The 19,331-nt window shown below is 52.1% G+C and overlaps 1 protein-coding gene across 2 annotated transcripts in view; it reads left to right on the top strand.

Annotated features, from left to right (window-relative positions):
• ANXA6 (annexin A6) overlaps positions 1-19,331 on the top strand; it is a 49,235-nt gene continuing 29,904 nt past the window's right edge. For both annotated transcript variants that reach the window (XM_019464461.2, XM_019464459.2), the window contains exons 1-7: positions 1-128; positions 10,446-10,489; positions 15,626-15,716; positions 16,418-16,512; positions 17,060-17,173; positions 18,230-18,320; positions 19,243-19,322. In XM_019464461.2, coding sequence (XP_019320006.1) covers positions 10,472-10,489; positions 15,626-15,716; positions 16,418-16,512; positions 17,060-17,173; positions 18,230-18,320; positions 19,243-19,322 — 489 coding nt within the window. In that variant the 5' untranslated portion in view covers positions 1-128; positions 10,446-10,471. The remainder of the gene's footprint in view (positions 129-10,445; positions 10,490-15,625; positions 15,717-16,417; positions 16,513-17,059; positions 17,174-18,229; positions 18,321-19,242; positions 19,323-19,331) is intronic.

Raw genomic sequence — 19,331 nt, 5'->3', positions numbered from 1 at the left:
CGCCCGCTGTCCTCCCCGCCCGCCCCGCGCTGCTGCTCCTGCTCGGCTAACGGGCTCCCACCCTGCGAGCTCCGCGTCGCGACTGCGCGTCCGTCTCCCAGTCCGCTACAGGAAGCCTCCGCCGCGCGGTGAGTGGATTGAGGCCGGAGAGGGGATCGCTTCGAGGGATTCCCCTTCCTGAGGGCTGCAGGGACGCGGGGACGAGCAATAAACGCCCAGTCATTGCTGACCTGTGCCTCCCGCGAGGCTCCTGGGAGGGGTGCGGGCAGGTGGAGGGCGCGGGCAGGTGGGGAGCGGCGGCGGGGCGGGAACGCGAGGGCGCGGTAACCCGGGAGGGTCGCTGGCAGAACGTGCCTGGGGGAACGCAGTGGAGCAAATTTAGAGCCGCGAGCGTAGAAGCAGAGGCGAAGGCACTCTGGCTGGGGGAGGGGAGAGCAGGAGGGGAAAGGAGGGGAGGAGAGGGGCGGGCGAACCGACCTGCAGCGGGTGTGGTCCAGGGGCTGGGGGCAACCCGGCAGACGCAGAGCCGGCTGCTGGCCGCGCTTTGAGAGGGGGCGGGGGCTGGAGAGACTTAGAAGATCTAGGGTTGGGGACAGCTGGACGGGGATCTAAGGACCCGCAGGGAAGGGTGTGGCTGAGGCCAAACGGAGACTGAGGCTGCAGGAAGAGTCATAAGAGTCATATCGTCCAGCCGCTGGTGCAGCGGTTTGTGGGTGTTGTTGGAAAGAAGGCTCTGTGTGCAGACCGATGGGGGGGGGGGGCTGGCTTGTTCACACCCCAGGGACCCGCCCGTCCCCTTTGGATCACCGCTGGCATAAAGGAGACTTGGAGCTGGGCTCTAAGGACGGAGGCCCCACCCTTCTTTCTCCTCTCCGGAAGCCCATTTTAGGCCTAACCAAAGCTCTTGGGGCTTCAGATAACTCCCAAAATACCCGCATGGGACTGAAATACCCTGAATCCAATCCCAGCTTCACCATCAACTTTCAGTGTGACCTTGAATCCGTAGCTTTCCCTCTCTGAGCCTCACGTTTCTTTTCCAAGTCGAGAGCTGATAAACTCAGACCCTCTTGGTGGAAATGATGGGTATCGTTAAAATTGATTTATTTGTCAGCTGCAAGGAATGATTGCAAGTTTGGGAAGTCTTGATTACAGGCTTGGGAAGCCTGGGCGACCCTTGTAAGCCCTGCAAGGGGAAGGGGTGGGGGGGGTGGGGGCTTTTGCTAAGAGAATCCAGCCTTTGCTTCCTCCCTCCCCTTCCTTTTCTCTAAACCCCCTTGGGTCTTCCTGACAATTCCAAATTTGGCCATATGGCTCCCGGGTTGGTGAAAGGACTCTGGTTTCCTCCTTCTGCTCTTTTCCCTCACTTCCCCCGCCCCACCCAAAGCACACCTTAAATTGCTAGCCCACTGACCCAGGAGGGATATCCTGTCCTGCTTGGCCCTTCCAGGTGAATGATCCATCCAGCTGCAGCTCCTGCAGACCTTGCCCTTCCAGCTGGCAGGCCTGTGCCATGCAGAGGGCACTGGCCTGGAAGTCATGGAAAGCAGGGTTACAGTTCCAGGTGCTGGAGGGGTCCTTGGGCAAGGCCCTTCCCTCTCTGGGGCTTAGTTAACCATCCGTAGCAAAGGCTGCTTGACTGGCTGTCGCTTCCAGCGCTGGTGTTCTAGGATTCAACTGTTCTAGGACTTAGGATTCTGGGAGTTGGGTGGGGCCAGGGAGGGAGGCACAGGCCTGCATCCCCCTCTGCAGCTGTGACAGTCACTCATCCATCTTTCCTTGCCTTCCACCCTTTGTTCCCAAGGCACTGGCTGCTCAGATTCAGAAAATATTTGCGGTTTCTGAGTAAGGGCCATAGCTCTTGCTGGGGCAGAATGTGGACACCAGTGTGCAAAGGAGGGGGGCTGTCCTTTGGAAGTGCGGAACCTTGCCTATTGGAGCTGACCCCTGGGACGGGGCGGGGGAGTTCTGCAGTGTTGGGAAGCTGCCAGCCTCTGGAGCATCTGCAGTGCAGCACCCAGCAGGAGCCTTGGGCCACCAGGCTCCAGCCTCGGCCCCAGCCTCTGAGTAGCTGGGGCCCTGGGCACATCTACCCTTCTGGGCGTTAGTTCCTTCCTCTGTAGAGGGGTAAGAGATGTGTCCAGGGCACCCAGCTGGTAGAATGGGTGCAGGCTGCATGACTCCTCATGTTGTATTATTCTAGGATTTTCTGGGGAGGCCCAGTGGTATCACTTAGCCTCACCCCACCCAGCTTCTCCAAGATACTTCCTGGGTGGGGACAAAGTGCAGGATGTGGTCTGTACCCTGATTTCTGAGCATGCAAGTCCGGGTCTTGTCCTCACACCTGCCCTCCCTGCACCTCCACAATGGAGGAGACAGAGTCTTTGGGAAGGGAGGACTGTTATGCTTATAAATTTCTTGGCTAGGCATCCAGCCACTGCATTTCCTTTCCTTTCCTCCTGGGATTGAGAAGCTCCCACAGAGACTGGCTAGGGAGAAATGACTGTCTTTGGGTTCTTTGAGCTTCAGATTGCCCTCCTGTAAAATGAGGAGGAGGTTGATACCCTCCTGAGATTATAAGACAGCAGCTGTGAGAGCGCCTTGTAAACTGCAGAGTGCTGTGCCCAGAGAAGCAAATGCTACCGTTGTCATCTCAGAAGGGTGTGGTGCTTGAGAAGTCAGGTGACCTGAGCCTCAGGTTCCTCATCTGTAAAACGGGTGTCCTGGTGCATCTGAAATAATAATAAAATCGTAACCTGCATTGTTTATTGAACCCTTCCAACTTGTCAGGCTCTGGCCAAAGCCTTGATATATTACATGCTGTTACCATGCCTATTTTGCCGACGTGGGAAGTAAGACCTCAGAAGTTTAGGGAAGAAATAATACTAACGTCTAACGTTGTGTTTCCTGTGTGGCAGGGCCACTTCGAGGCTCTAGATGTGTCTTCTTTCTGTCCTCGCCAGCACTCCTCTGAGCTGGGCACTCTTTTTATCCTGTTTTGCATATGAGGCTAAGTACTTACCCAAGGCCAAACAGCTCCCAAAGTGCAGGTCAGGCTTCACTGTCAGGCAATGGGGCTCCAGCGTCTGTCCCATTAGACACTACACATTGCTGTCTCTCACAAAAGTGACCTGAACTGGGGTTCAAACCCAGGCCCATCCAATTCTAAACCTGGGGCAGCCCGAGGATCTCCTGGGGACTTGCTCAACCCTGAGATCAAGGGTTCTGGGTCAGGAGAGGGAGAGACACTGCTCTCTAAGAAACCTGAGTGCCTCCAGCTGGGGGGGTGTGCCCAGGCACAAGGCCAGGAATGGCATTTCCCCTGGCTTCATCAAAGGCTTGCTCCCCGAGGACTGTGGGGCTGATCCTGGTGTCTTCCTGTAGGCTGGGGGAGGAGCCATCAGGAAAAGGGGAAGGGAAGGATATCGATTTTATAGGCCAGGGGCCTCTGAAGTCGGGTGCACACATCCTGGGGGGCGCGAAGATGATTTTCTGGGGTACAGGAAGAGACAGGCCTCTTCTTACATATGCCTTTAATCTCATGCTTACAAAATATATTTTTATTGTGATGAATGCTCAATTTTTTGTTGTTGTTGTTTGTTACTGGTGGTATATGAGACCAAAACAATTGAGGATTACTGCACTAGATTGCCAGCTTTGTGTGGGTGGGAGACTCATCGGTCTCAGTTTTTATTCTACCCCCATCTCCAGCCAATGGACAAGCTCAGTAAATATTTTTTGAAAAATGAGCCCCTGCTTCATCACTAGTTTTCTTAGTGACATTGGGCAAATTATACTTAACCCCTCAAGTTATTTCCTCTCCTGGCTATATAATGAGGAATTAAGCACAGTTTGAAAACCACTAGCCTGGATGTCCTCTTATTGTATGATTTTTTTTACCCCCAACGGGGTCACTAAGAAAGTATTAAAACAGCTCAATGTATTTCACCCAACAATCCTTATGAGTCATACCCTGTGCTAAGGGGTACAGCAAAGAAGCAGGAACAGTCATTTTTAAGAAACAGTAAAATCGTGGGGCGCCTGGGTGGCTCAGTCGGTTAAGCGTCCGACTTCGGCTCAGGTCACGATCTCGCGGTATGTGAGTTCGAGTCCCGTGTCGGGCTTTGTGCTGACTGCTCAGAGCCTGGAGCCTGTTTCAGATTCTGTGTCTCCCTCTCTCTCTGACCCTCCCCCGTTCGTGCTCTGTCTCTCTCTGTCTCAAAAATAAATAAACGTTAAAAAAATTAAAAAAAAGAAAAGAAAGAGTAAAATCGTGATTCAAAAGATATAAAAATGATCATGTGCCAAGATTTTATTCTACTAACTTACTAATGACTGGACAGGCAGATGTTAAAACCAGCTTGAAAGAGAATCAGTAGACACTTTTTTTAAAAGGAATTTTCAAATGGAGGCAAACTGGTTTTTCCGGCAGAAGGAGAGGGGAATTAATTGGACCTTTATCAGATAGAATAGTATGAGGGTGTCTGTAAGAATTATTTTATATTACCACCATTTACCTACAAATTACTGAGCTGTAAAATAACTCAAAGACAGACTGGAATCAGATAACCCGGAGGGTTTGAGGTAGATTTTTTTCCTAGAATACCTTGGAGGAAAGCAACCTCCCTCTATTTGAGGAGTGGTAAATCCAAATGGTTGACCCAAGCCAGTCTAATATAGGTGATTTCTGAGTACTATGGGGGGTTCAGAGGCAAGAGAAATCCCTCCTGGCTTCCTGGAAGAGTTGGAAGAATCACCTAGAAAAGTTTTTAAAAATTACCAAAGCCTACGCCTCACCCCAGAAACCAATGAGTCAGAATCTCTAGGCATTGACCTTACACTTTGGTAAATTGGAAAAACTCCCCAGATGGCATTAATGAAGCCAGAATTGAAAAGCACTGGTTTTGATGCTAGAAGGCTGGATAGAAAATGCTGGTAGAAGGGGTTGTGTGGGCTTAGTGGGGAAGGAGTTTGGTGGTGGGTGAAGGAGAGAGAGGGGAAGACAAATCAGGAAGGATGTCGTGAGCCTTGGATGCTGAGCTAAGATGGCCTGCATTGAAAGGGGTCCCTGGGGACAAGTGGGCAAGGAGTGACCTGGCCCAAGTTAGAGTCCCCAGGCCCTAGGGGCACAGAGGTCTGGCTGAGTGTTTGTGTGACCTTCCAAGTTATTTTTTGATTATTCTCACATTTACTTCCCCCACACACCTGGTTTTACCCCCTATGCTCAGCGTTGCCACCCTCCCTGAAAGCGCTCTGTCTTCCTCCAAAGTAGGCAAGACATCTTTGGAGAACAGAAATGCTTTTTTCTTATGCTGGTGTTTCTGTTCAGTCTGACATCTCCTATCCCCTCTATCTGCTTTATTCCCTTGAAGTCCAGACTCCTGATTGTGCACATCTATCAGCCTGAACCCCTAACATGCATCTTATAACTGTATATATGTGGCACAAATGCAACAGAAAAGGACAAGGTAAAAAAAAATTGAGAAAGTTGTAGTTTTTGTCCTGTACCCCAATGGCTTGAAGTGTACCCCACTTTGGAGACCACTGCTCTGCAACGGTGACCTTGATAACAGAAGCCAAATGTGTAGCAATTACACTTACTACACATTTAATGTGTTCCTGGCCATGCTGAGTACTTTACCCACCTTAGTTTATAGAATTTTCACCAAAAACCGTAGGATATTAGCATTTCCCAGATGCAGAAACTGAGTCAGAGAGAAATGACAGAACTTGCCATAGGTCATGAGCTAGGAATTTTCTGGAATGTCTGGAGTTTTTTCCCCTTTATAAATGTTGGTTTATTTATTTATTTATTTATTTTAATGTTTATTTTTGAGAGAAAGAGGCAAAGTGTGAGCCAGAGAGGAGCAGAGAGAGAGAGGGAGACGTAGAAACCAAAGCAGGCTCCAGGCTCTGAGCTGTCAGCACAGAGCCCAACACGGGGTTTGCACTCACAAACCCGTGACCTGAGCCGAAGTCAGACGCTTAGCCGACTGAGCCACCCAGGTGCCCCTGATGTGTCTGGATTTGAACTCAGTCCATGCCTGCAAAGCCTGCATTCTTGATTACGATGCCACTCTGCTTCCACTGTAAATGTTTGGTTTTATCATAATAAAAGCTACCATTTATTAAGACTTTATTCTGTAATAGGCACTGTGCTTAGGGCTCTTCATCTGCTATTTCATTTATTTACCAGTACTTGGAGATAACTTTTACGTGCATTCTGCAGATATGGAAATTGAGATTCAGTTAAGGTAGTTTACCTAAATCACACACTGGGGGTGGAGCTGTGACTCCCAGCGAGGTCCTACCTGAAAGCCCATGCCTCTTGCATGATTTGGCAAGACCCTTCCCCTGTCCAGCTTGTGGTTTCCCAGGTCTTGCACTTGGGCAGTGGTAAGCCATAAGTCCTGCCAGCTCTGGTGTGTTCTCTACCCTAGAGCATTCCTCCTGGAATCAGTCTGGAGCTCCCAAAGGGGAAGGAAGGAAACTTGATGGCTTGCAGGCTAAAGGACTAAGGCAGGGGGGTAGCCAGAGTAGCAAAAAGCCACTGGGAGACTCTACCCTTGAATAGATTTAAAAAAAAAAAAAAAATTGGGGGGATGCCTGGGTGGCTCAGTCGGTTAAGTGTCTGACTTTGGCTCAGGTCATGATCTCATGGTCTATGAGCTCAAGCCCAGCATCGGTCTCTGTGCTCACAGACCAGAGCCTGGAGCCTGCTTTAGATTCTGTGTCTCCCTCTCTCTGCCCCTCCCCAGCTTTTGCTCTGTGTCTCTCAATAATTATTTAATTATTAAATAATAACTAATAATATTTATATTATATAATCACATATTATTATCAGATAATATTTAATAATTAAATAATAATTAAAATAATTATTTTTTGAGAGAGAGAGGCATGCACCCACATAGCAGGGGAGGGGCAGAGAGAGAGGGAGGGAGAGAATCCCAAGCAAGCTCTGCAGTCAGCACAGAGCCTGACACAGGGCTTGACCTCACAAACTGTGAGATCACGACCTGAGCTGAAATCAAAAGTCAGATGTTTAACCGACTGAGCCACCCAGGTGCCCACCGCCCGCCCCCCACCCTTGAATGGATTTCTGGAATGATCAGTCATCATGAGCCCTGTTGCATATCCAGGTCAGAAGAGGTTCAGGGTTCCTGGGAGGAGAGAGGCACAGGTCTAGAATGGCCATACCTGCCAGTCTTGTGAAGCTATTTCAACCAGGATGATAAGACTAGCATATTGGGTAGGGGGGAGGCTTAGGGATAGAGAAGAATCCTGTGACCTGGGAGAGAAGCCCCTGAGACTAATATTCTAGATTTTGCTATGAAAATTCATGGTTGAAATCTATAAAAGCCTCTCTCAGCCACTCTGGATTTTCCCAAAGAGAGAGTGATATTATCCCCATTTTACAGATGAAGAAACTGAGGTCCAGAACGGGAACCTGGCTTGTCTGAGGTTACAGACAGATTGAGAATCAGACCTAGGTCTTTTTCTTGGGCCTCTCCTAATATCCCATTGCAGCCAGGGTCCACAGTGGTGTAAGGGCTTATGACCTGGGGCTTGGAGGCACAGATATTGGCCATTGTCTGGGCCTTGGCAAGTTACTTACCCTCCCTGAAATGCCTTTACCTCATCTAGAAAATGAGGGGCCTGAAGTAGTGGATGGTTAAGAGCCCTCTGGGATTCTGAAATATTGTATATAACACATTCATTCAACCAATTTGAGAGGTACAGTCTGGGTTGCTCTGGGAGGGGTCAGAGACCCCTGTAAAGCCAAGATAGATGGCGCCTCTGATTAGCACCAGGGCTTCCCTAAGCCCACAGAGGAGGGGCTGTTGGAGATTCAAACCCCTCCCCACCCCACAAATGGCCGTCTCAACCTCTAGTTCTGGAATAAGTTTGCTTTTTGTGTAGACACAAGACGAGCACTCACATGAAGCACACACAGACTGCTCTCTGAGCTGAGGACATTTTCCCAAAGACTTGGAGGCCCTTCCTCTAAGCCGTCTCTCCTTGGAAAGGGCTCTCGTCCAGATGGGCCTGGGCTACAGCCAGCAGCTGAAGTTTCCAGCAACAAGGCCAAAGGAAAATGCTTCCAGACTGGAGGTGCAGGTGACAGGCCTTAGCCCTGCCTGCCTCAGCGGACTTCCCAGGCCTCTTTCTGTCCATTTTGATGCTGGCCTTGGGGATCCCTCACCCCCTGCCCACACCATGCCCCAGGCCTGGGAAACCCCTGAGCTGGCTCCCCCGCCAGGCCCTGGGGTAGAGTTGGGCCCTCCTCCCCTGGGGGGGGGGGGGGGGAAGAGTTTCCATTTCCTGGTGAGAGTTGCATGTTTGTACAGAGGGGCCCCTGGTTGTCAGGGAAACAGCAGGGTTTCCTCAAGCTCTGCTGGGGTTGCAGACAGATCTCTGTCCTCTGCTGTTCACTCCCAGCCCCTCCTCCTGTCTGTCTGCTGACTGCAGTGTGGGGGACTCATGATCAGGCACTGGGGACACAGGCAAACGCGACAAAGCCCCGTCAGAACTTCCCACCAGTGCAGTGAGTACCTGGCCTCCTGTGCTCTGCCCTTGACTTCAATTAAAATGTCTCCTCCTCCAACAGTCCTGCAAGGGAGCAAAGGGAAAGCCCCAGTTTTGTACTTGAGATGACATTGAACTCAGAGATGAGCAATATGCTGAAGGGCACGTAGCTAATAAGTGACAATCCAGTTCTGTCCACCTGACTCCAAAACCTGTGTTCTCTCTACCGTGTCACACTGTCTCTAGTGCCCCAAGATGAGAGCAGGATTATGGACTGAGGTCAAGGGCTGACTTCCCCTAAGTGTTTTTTTTTTTTTGGGGGGGGGGGGTGGGTTTCTTTTCTTTTGGTGGTGGTGGGCTACATGGAGAACGGGAAAGCACTGAGCTAAAATGCCACCCTGGTTTCCGCTCTTCTAGTTCTGCTCCTTGTAGGAGCTGATCGAGGTTCTTATTCTTACTTTTAAAAAGTAACACACAGGGGCGCCTGGGTGGCTCAGTCGGTTGAGCATCTGACTTCAGCTCGGGTCATGATCTCCTGGTTCAGGAATTCGAGCCCCGCGTCGGGCTCTGTGCTGACAGCTCAGAGCCTGGAGCCTGCTTCGGATTCTTTGACTCCCTCTCTCTCTCTGCCCCTCCCCTGCTCACCCTCTGTCTCTTTCTCAAAAATAAATAACTATAAAAAAATCTTCAAAAGTAATACACAGACATCGTTTAAAAAGACCCAGTCGTACGGTCCTGACTGAAACGGAACGTACCGGCCCTTCCTTCTCCTCTTGTCCCCGGAAAATTGCTTCACTTCCATCCCTGCCTTCCTGTTGAGAGTGCCCATTAGCCTGCCCCGCCCCTGTTCTTCCCATTTCCAAACCAGTTACAGCCCTTTTTTCATTTCTTTTTTAGGTAAGACATTTTTGTTCCTTATTTCTTCACTCTAGACGCTGTCTCCTACACCCCCTTTGATCAGATCATGTGTCCCATTTGTCCTATCAGCGAAAAGTCCTCAGTGCTGGTCCCCTGCCTCCACTCCCTGCTGCCACATTAGCCACAGTGGGTCCATTGACCACACCGCCCCCAGGGATCGGCATGGTTCTTGCGATCCTCTGATCACTCAGCCTAGGCTTGTACCCCGTGTCACTCTCTCCTGACCAAGTATTATCTTTTCTTCTTACTTTTTGCCATATGCATGTTATTCTTCCCCATTATGGAGTAAGCCACAGAAAAGCAGGGCTTTAAAAATCTCTTTTACGGATTGCTGTGTCATCAGTGCCTAGAGCAGTGCCTAATCAGAGTAGACGCTAAAGAAATGCTCACTGACTTCCACAGGAACGACAGCCCTTCAGATATTTGCAACAGGTGGCCCAGAGCCCTTTGAGCACTCTCATCTGTAGAACGTTAAGCCCTGGCCTCTGGAACCATTCTTGGTGACTTAGACATAGAACATGCGTGGTGCAGATAGCATGGACTCTGGAGTCTGGACTTTGTTGCATTCATCTTTAAGCTGTGTGACTTTGGGTAAATGGTGCAACCTCCCTGACTCCCCTATCCTCCACTTCTTCCCCTGTGGAAAGGGAGAATCTGGTGCTGGGAAGGATCGCTGTGAGGGTTAAGTGGGATACCTGGGCAGGTGCCCTGCACCGCCTGGGGGAGTCGTGCGGGTCGGTGGTCGCTCCCTGTCTCCTTCTGGGTTCCAAGTCTCTTTCCCATCCTGGTGTGAGTATCTGGACACAGGCTAGTCTGTTCATTGTCTTCTGAAAAAGGCATCTGGCCCTGAAGCAGGCCGGGGGGTAATTTAACCAAAAGGGCTGGAGGCAGCTGGAAAACAGTAGGGGGAGCCTGCCTTCCCTTGGGAGGAAAGATGGGTGAGGAAATTGGGGGAAAGAATGGAGGGGACCAGATCTCACAGGTCTCTTTCTTCTCCACAGCGTTATCTGCTGCAAAACCTGATACCATGGCCAAACCAGCACAGGTAAGGAGCCTTTCCCCTCCTGAAGCCTGTGCTCTGCCTTTCCTGGGCTTCTAGAGTCACGAGGCCCACTCTGCAGATCCCTGGTACCTTCATCTAGAAAGGAGCAGGGGAGGTTCTCAGGCTTTGCTTGCTCCTGTTACAGATCACATCCTTTTTAGTTGCAAGTGACCAATGACAGCATATAACATCCTAATCAGATGTATATTGGCTTATATGACTGAAAAGCCCAGGGCTTCAGGTTGGGCTGGTTCCAGGGACCCAAATGATATTGTCAGGATTCTGCCTCTGTGAGTTCCTCTGCATGGCGTCATTCTTGGGCGGCTCTTCCCTGATTTGGTGCTCTAGACACCAGCTGTCCTAGGCTTCCATTCTGCTTCCTGGGCAGCCTGGAGGAAACAGCCTAATTTATTCCCAGGGATTCCAGGAAAAGTCCTAGGTTTGGCTCTCATTGGCTGGGGCAATGGTAACTTGGATTCAGAGGGTAGAGTTGGTCCTACCTGAACTACATGGCTTAAGTGGTTCCCCAGGGAGATGGCTACTGGGTAGGCAAAAGCATTAGAGGGTTCTCTCTGCTCTGGAGATGGAAGTGTCCCTTGTCAATGTGCACCTGGGATATCCTGGCTTGGGAGACCCCAGTCTCTCATGCTGCATGACCACTTTGCTGGGCAGTAGAAGCTAAGGCGTGGTGGAGCTTTTACTCCTGGGCGTGGCCAGGATTAGGTTCCGTCCTTGGGCAGAGCTACGTGTCATTCTGTGCCACAGTTCACCTGAGAGTGACCCTTGTTGGCTAGCCTTAGAGAAGGAGATAGGGCCACTGCAATGATGATGACCAGGAAGGGAGAATAAAACCAAGGGGGCACCTGGGGCACCTGGGGGGCTCAGTAGGTTAAGCACCTGACTCTTGATTTTGGCTCAGGTCATGATCTCACAGTTTGTGAGTTCGAGCCCTGTGTCCGGCTCTGCACTGACAGTGCGGAGCCTGCTTGGGATGCTCTCTCTCCCTCTCTCTCTCTGCCCCTGCCCCACTCAAACACACACGTGGGCGCTCTCTCTCAAAATAAATAAATGAAAACATTTAAAAAACACCCACAGGGGACACCTGACTTGGCCCCTTTTGCTCCTCACTTCAATCACAGAGCTGTTGGCCATAGACCTAATACAGGAGCTGTGTGATCTTGGGGGAGTTCTGACTCTCCCTGGGCCTCCCAGCGAACAAGGGCCTTAAGGGTACCTATTCTTAAGGATATCTTCACCATTTTTGAAGAGCACAGTGTATCATGTGATACAGGATCCATACTCAAAAAAGTCCTAGCTGTGACCTCCCTATCAGCCTCTGAGGAGTGCACTTGCACAAGTGGTCTCTCTGACCAGGAAGAGAAAGTGTTAGTGGTTATGGGCAGAGGTCCAAGGCATAGCTTGCTGTTCCCCATTTCCCATATGTAGTCATGCCGGAGCTGTTTCTTGGGAGGCATTCAGACTGCAGGGTTCTGCATGACCCAAGTGGACAGCGCAGATCCTGGGAGGTCAGAGGGGCCAGGACCTAGGGCACGGAACTTTGGAATCCTGTTCCAGTGCTGCCAGGCCACGCTTCTGCCTGGCTGACCTGTGGTTTCTTGTTGCCATGGACCAGGGGGCAGTAGACAGTCTGCAAGCAAGAGTCAATGGGTGGCAGAGGCTTAGAGGTCCCTCATCCCGTGAGATGAGCTGTTATCCCCCATTCATGGCACTCATGCTCTAGTGGAGGCATAAAGGAGCTCTGTGGGCACGTAGGTTGGGGAAACTCGGAAAGGTGCCTGGAGAGCGCTACTGGGTAGGAGCAAGGGGGCTGATGTGCTCCAGAGGGAGGGGACAGTGGAACAGAAGGCCAGAGAGAAGTTGATGTAGGGTGTGCAGAGCAGCAAAAGTAATTTGGCACGCTTGGGGTGCAAGGGTTTGGGGAGGGAGAAGGTTGCCGAAGACAGTACCAGGTCTGAGAAACCCTGCGCACACGTGCACAGAACCAGCCGCTCACTCTTATCTGGTCCAGATCACCCCCAGTGTTAATTGTGCTATTCTCCCAGTGTTTCCTTCTAGAAGTGGTAAACTTGAGGCCCAAAGATGTGAAGAAATAGCGTGGTGTCAGAAAGGCCCCGGATGCATGGCTCTGTGGCATCCATTTCACAAGGATGTTCTGGGTTTGAACTCGATGATGGGGGATGAGAACACTGAGGGCGGGGCAAAAGGGGCAGGTGCCGGTACCTGGAACTCTAGCAGCTGCAGAGATGAGGCCTGGGTCAGGTCTGGTCAAGGCTGCTCTGAGGTGGAGTCCTGGCCGGGCAGCCATCTCTCCAGGTGACATCAGCTCTGCTCCCGAGAGGCCTCAGGCTCCTACTCTAGCAGCAGTTGGGGTGGGTCCCGAGACCTCAGAGCCCCAGGGTCCAGGCTGCTCACCAGCTGGCATCAGGACCTGCTGAATATTTCAGGGTGGAAAGTCCCTTCTCTGTTCTCCCCTCCCCTTGGCCATGGGTGCTGGAGGCCAGGAACCTGTCTGCACGAGGAGTGACAGGCCATCTGGGTGAGGTGGAGAAGAGGGGACAGGTACACAGATGGCACCTAGAGATGCAGAATTCTTCAGGTTGGCGTGAGGATGACCAATGGTGGGAAACCAGGCCTGGGTGATTTGAAGGACTGTCTCCTGCTTCTAAATGGGACCAGTGCTAGGGCCCCCCATCATGTCCCCCTCTTCTAGTGGCTGTGATCCTGAGGGACCCTCCTGGGATAACTAAACTGGCCACTGTCCCCTGGAAGAGTTTATTTCCTTGTGCAAAGACATACATGGGAAATTGGCCTTGCTCCTCACCAAGCCTGTCTTGAAGGGAACATTTTGATCGAGCTTCCTGTCCGTCATTAGATGTCCCTTCCCCCAAGACATCCCTTCCCCCATGATGGCAGTGCCTCATCTTTCGCTTGCAGCCCTGTCCTCAACACCGCACAGGGTAGAGGTGCAGGAACAGCAACAGGGGAGAGGGTCCTCGGCTTGCTGCCGCGACCCGTGCCCTGCCACCTTCTCCTCTTCTTCTTCCTGGCACCTTGGAGTCCCATGGTCTTGGCGACTTTGGGTGTCTGCACTGAGCGCTGAAGAACCTGGGCTGCCTCCCTGAATGTTCTTGCTTGCCCTTGTGCCTGGGACTTTTCCATGCTGTTTCCGGTGCCAAGCCTTCCCCCTCTCTGCTTTTCCCGTCCCCCGCCCCCAATCCTTGGGGCCGCTCTGTCACTCTTCCTTTAGGGCTCATTTTAGAACTCACCTCCAGGAAGTCTTCTTGGATTTGCTCAGAATATATTCACAGTCATTCATCCATCCTCATGCCTATCCATCCAGGAAACAGATATTCAGTGAGTACTTAGTTGTGCCAGGCTCTGTGCTAGGTGCTGGGAATGCTCGGTGAGCAAAACACACACTGCTAGGGCTTTCTCAAGGGACTGTGTCTTTTCTGGTCCCAGGATTTGGCGTGTGTTACTAACTCTCCTTCTCTGCCCAGGGGTGTGATCAGGTTGCAGGGGATTCACGGGTGGCAGGAAGAAGGCCGTGTCCCTTTTCTGGTCACCGGCCCCGTCAGAACTTTAAATAGCAACCCTGCGCCCACGCATGCATACCTCAGAGGGGCAGCATCTGCAAACAAACCAAGGGGGCGTCCACACAGCTGGCCAGGTCCTTCAGTGTGAGCCCTGGGGGTGCAGGAGGCTGTCAGAGGCTCATTTTTGCCTTTGCTTCTTACTCCTTTTTTTTTTTTTTAATTAAAAGTTTTTTAACATTTATTTATTTTTGAGAGTGGGGGAGGGGCAGAGAGAGTATCTGAAGCAGGCTCAGCGCTGTGATCATGGAGCCCGAGGCAGGGCTCAAACCCATGAACCCTGAGATCATGACCTGAGCCAAAATTAAGTCAGTCTCTTCACCAGCTGAGCCACCCAGGCGCCCCTGCTTCTTATTCCATTAAGGCATGGTGTTTGTGCACCCTTAACCCTTGCACAAAGCCTTTCCTGATTCCCTCCCTTAGCTGGAACCGGCCTCCACTGTCTTCCCAAATTACTGTGCCTCTGTCCTAGGGTATTTATTACGAGCTCTGTGCTGATTTGTGTTCATGTCTCTCTTCTGGGTCCGAAGCTCATGAAAGACAGGGTCAGGTGTTCTTTCTCCCCGAATCTTCAGCCCTTAACGTTGGCCCCGGCCCAGGCTTAAGTGCCCTGTCACCATGCCGTGTGCTCAGTGCCTTGGGCTGTGGCATCCCCAGCTCTCCCAGTTCTCGGCCACTCTCCTGGCCCCATACTTCTCTGGGGCCATGTAGCTGACCCACATCTGACTTCTCTGGGGCCATGTAGCTGACCCACATCTGACTTCTCTGTGAACCAGCCCATTGTGCATTCAAGTTCGATGTCTAAGATCCTCTGGCTCTGCCTCTCCTCCCTTTCACCCCAAGGACCCAGCCAGCTTGTCCTCAGATGCCAGTTGCCAGCTCAGCTTACTGGGCCCAGAAGGGCGGCACCTTGTCTTGGCATCAATTCTGAGGGTGGCTCTGGGCTTCCCTTGGGCCACGACCTCCCCCTCAGAAGCTGGCAGCCGCAAGGTTTCTAGAACTGGAGAGCAGAGGGGAACAGACCAGAGATCTGGGGTCTGTGGGATCCCCGGCAAGAGGCTTTCCTTCTTTGGGCTTGGTTTGTTTTCGTGATAACAGATCATCTTAAATGCTCCCACGAGTTGGAAACACATGAGTGGAGGCAAAAGGGCCTTATAAACTGTAAAGTGCCGTAAAAATAGGCAGAGCTCTCGTTACTCTTGTAGGGATCATCTCTACCCCTTGCACTCAGCCTGGCTTTTCTCCCTCCTGGGTTCTGGGAAGGTTATGCAGTACTGTGGGCTCAACGGAGCCACCCTCCCATGGGGAAATGGCACTGTCCTTGGGGACAGGCTGTGGCAGGAGGTGTAGGGAGAGTCGTCCCTACCCTTGCCCAGGATTTCTGTGGCCAGCGCTTAATTTCAGAGGAAGGGAACTCAGCCTAGACTCTGACTGTGCCCGGGCTTGAGAGTGTGACCTGAGGTTGGGGCTGGGAACTCAAGGTCAGCAGTTTACTTTCCTTTCTCTCTCCTTTCTCTCTCCACAGGGCACCAAGTACCGGGGCTCCATTCATGACTTCCCAGACTTTGACCCCAGCCGGGATGCCGAGGCTCTCTACACGGCCATGAAGGGCTTTGGTGGGTACTCAGCTACCAGCAGGGGAGCCCTAGGAAGGGGAGCTTGGGGACGTTCCCACATGTGGGCACAGCCCACGCCCCTGCTGGGGGCAAGGGGGCCAGTGAAATGTTGAGATGTGCTCACTGATTCTTTTGTCTCCTCTTTGTATTATTCTTCATAATTTTATAATGAACTATTCCAGACCAACCAAAAGGTCTAAATAATAGAAGCTTCACCCACCAGCCTGCCACCCACCTTGAGGAATTGCATTTGCTTCCTCGTAGAGTTGAAACCTCCTTGATAGGTCCACTCCTGAAGCATCACTCCTGCCTTTCCTCTTGGGGGTAACCACTACCCTGAACTTGGTGCTGGTTATTCTCTTTTATTTTTCTCGTTGTTGAAGGAACCCTGTCTTGTGTGTTAGGATACCTGGGTTTTTCTAAGCCAGGTCTCACTGTAAAAGCTTGGATGAGACCTTGTTCCTCTCTGGACCTCAGTTTCATTATGGGTCTGATGAGGGGGCTGGATCACAGGTCCTCCGAGCTCAGAGACTGTGGGTGCTGTGATCCTTCTCGGTAGGGGCTTGACAGGTCCCCATAGATCCTCCCCCACCCATACCACTGCCTCATGAAGGCTGGTCCTGAAGACTGCAGGGAGTAGCCCTGGTGGGCTTCCTGGAGGCAGGTTGGGGTAGGGTAACAGGTGCCCTTCTGTCTTCCAGGCAGTGACAAGGAGGCCATATTGGAGCTAATTACTTCTCGGAGCAACAGGCAGAGGCAAGAGATCTGCCAGAGCTACAAGTCCCTCTATGGCAAGGTAACCATGGCAACTGGAGGGCAGGTGGGGTGGGGCTGGGGAGCTGACTTCATTTGCCTGTGTGTTCATTCAGGGTCTTTCCTCTTTTATTCCAGCTCAGCCTCTGTGCTGACCGTTCTGCCTTCCTTTCTCTTCAGCCACAGATACATCTCCAACACTTGCTACATGCTTAGGCACTGTGCTCGGTGTTAGGGCTACACAGGGGAAGGAGACCTGTGAGGTGTCAGCCCTGTGGACTCACAGATAGTGGGAGACACACCCAGTAAACAAGTAAACAGACAATGCTGGGGAAGAGACACGGTGCCATGGACTTGAATCCTGCACCGCCATTTGCTAGCTGCATGATTTGGGGCAAGTTACCCGACGTCTCTAAGCCCGTGTCTTAGGGTTGATGATAGCACACGCCTCCAAAAGTGACAATTCCATGCGCTTACGCAGCCTGGTGCCTTACAGCGTAGGTGCTCATTAAATGTGATTCTTATCATAAGTGCTCCTCCCCTTCCTCCTCCGTCTCGTCCTCCCTCCCTTCCCCTGACCCTCAACGCAGGACCTCATTGCTGACTTGAAGTATGAGCTGACGGGGAAGTTTGAACGACTGATTGTGGGTCTCATGAGGCCACTTGCCTATTGCGATGCCAAAGAAATTAAAGATGCCGTCTCGGTAAGAAGCGTGGGTCTGTGTATGTGTGTTGCAGGCGGGGGTGTGATTAGTGGGAAGATTCTGGTCCCTGCAGCACGTACTCCATGAGCCCTGTACCCGCCAGCAGGGTGCCCTGCTGCAGGAGACAGCTTGCTCAAACCCCATCCCAGACGGGCACCACAGTCTCCTCCAGATGGACAGAGTGGGACAGATGTCGGTGGGAGGCAGACCTCGTCAGGCGGGCCCTTGGCCCGGGCCCCAGCCCAGCAGCTGTAAGCTGTAAGCCCCGAAGAAGCAGGATACAGGGACCTGAAGACAAATTATGCTCAATACCCAAAGGCCAGGAGAATACTAAAGGAGGTCAGGAGGGCAGGCCCAGGGTGACTTGAGGGGGGGCCACAGAAAATGGGAGATCAAGGTGTGCCCAGAAGCCTGGGGAGGATTTGGTTGATTGGAGTGAGAAGGTCCTTCCGGGCCAGGTAAGAAACGTCAGGAGCGGTGGCGGAAGTGTGTTCAGGATGGGAGGGGCAGCTCGGTCTGGTCGAAGGAGCGGGTAGCCCCCCAGCAAGCAGGGAAGGATCAAAGCCCTTAAGTGTACCTGGCACTTTACAGTGTGTAAAGCACTGTCATCTTTGCCTCGGATGAGCTATCCAGCATGAACGCACTTCATATGTTGGTAAGTTCAGGATGTGAGAGATGGCCTTCGATGTCCTGAGGAGTTTGGCAGAGCACCTGGCGTCTTTTCCATTTTACAGATGGGAAAACCGAGGCCCAGAAAGACAGTTTCTTAATGAGAGGTCACAAAGCAAGCTGCTGGCAGAGGCAGGACTAGAATCTATGTCTTTTGATGCTCAGGGCAGCAAGCAGCTCCAGTCTGGTGACCAAGAGCTATGGTAGGACCACCCTGACATTCCCTGCTGGGAACGTCATAGCTCTGGCCACTCCAGGAACCCAGCCCATGGCTGGTGGTGGGCTCCCATCCCAGCCCTGGCTCCTGTGTCCCTTCTCTTCTCCCGGGGCATCGGCACTGACGAGAAGTGCCCAGCCCCGACGCCTGTGTCCCTTCTCTTCTCCCAGGGCATCGGCACTGACGAGAAGTGCCTCATTGAGATCTTGGCTTCTCGGACCAATGAGCAGATCCACCAGCTGGTGGCAGCATACAAAGATGGTGAGATGGGCTGAAGGGGCCGTTCAGCACTTTCAGATAGGCAGTGAGGGTAACTGCAAGGGTGGGGCCCTAGGACTCTCCATCCACCTGCTTTCCTCCTTCCCTCTGATCTGTCCATCATCTCACCCACTCATAAATAGCTGCCCTGTGCAGCACTGCTCTAGGTTCTCAGGATATGGTGGGAGGGCAAAACCCATGTCATCCTTGCCCCCTAGAACTCGCAGACTAACAAGGTGACAAGGGATACAGACGAGACGCAGGTAAACACGGTGATGACACATTGTGGTTAAGTGTTATGAAGAAAACAAACGAGGTAACAAGAATCAGACTTTAATTGGGGAGGACCTGCTCCAGGCAAGTGGTCAGGGAAAGCGTGTCTTGGGAGGAAATGAGAAAGAAGGAACCTGTTGTGGAAGGAGTGGGGAGAAGATCCTGCAGGCAAAGGGAACAGCAAGTCCAAAGGCCCTGGGGCAGAATTAATTCTGGTAGTTGGTGTGAGGCCAGAAGGGTCGAGAGCAGGACAGGGTCACATGGGGCCTTAAAGGTCAAGAGGAGGCAGTGTTTTATTCCAAGATTGGTGGGAAGCAGGGGAGCTCATGATCAGAGAGGGCTTCAAGAGTCACCCTGGTTGCTGTGGATTGGAGGGCGATGGGAGCAGAAGCAGGAGGGAACAGTTAGAAGGCCGTAGCCACCGTCCAGGTGAGCAGCCATGGTACCCTGGGTAGATGGCACAGGTGGGGATAAGGGAAGTGGGCAGATTCCATCTCAGTGTGTCAGGGTCAGTACAAAGCACTGTGAAAGATACATCCTGGGTCTTTCCACGGCCATCATAGAGACTGGGTTTTGGGATTTGATCATCTTGGATAATGGATCCCTGAGGTCTCATGGGGATGGGACTAGAACTTGTGTTCCTTCCCTGCAGCCTACGAGCGAGACCTGGAGGCTGACATCATTGGCGACACCTCTGGCCACTTCCAGAAGATGCTCGTGGTCCTGCTCCAGGTTGGTCTA

The sequence above is a fragment of the Panthera pardus genome, unplaced genomic scaffold (assembly GCF_024362965.1).
Source record: "Panthera pardus isolate Hobbes unplaced genomic scaffold, ASM2436296v1 HiC_scaffold_2, whole genome shotgun sequence".
Classification (NCBI taxonomy): domain Eukaryota; kingdom Metazoa; phylum Chordata; class Mammalia; order Carnivora; family Felidae; genus Panthera; species Panthera pardus.
The sequence above is the reverse complement of the archived record's forward strand: the minus strand, read 5'-3'. Positions and strand labels throughout refer to the sequence as shown.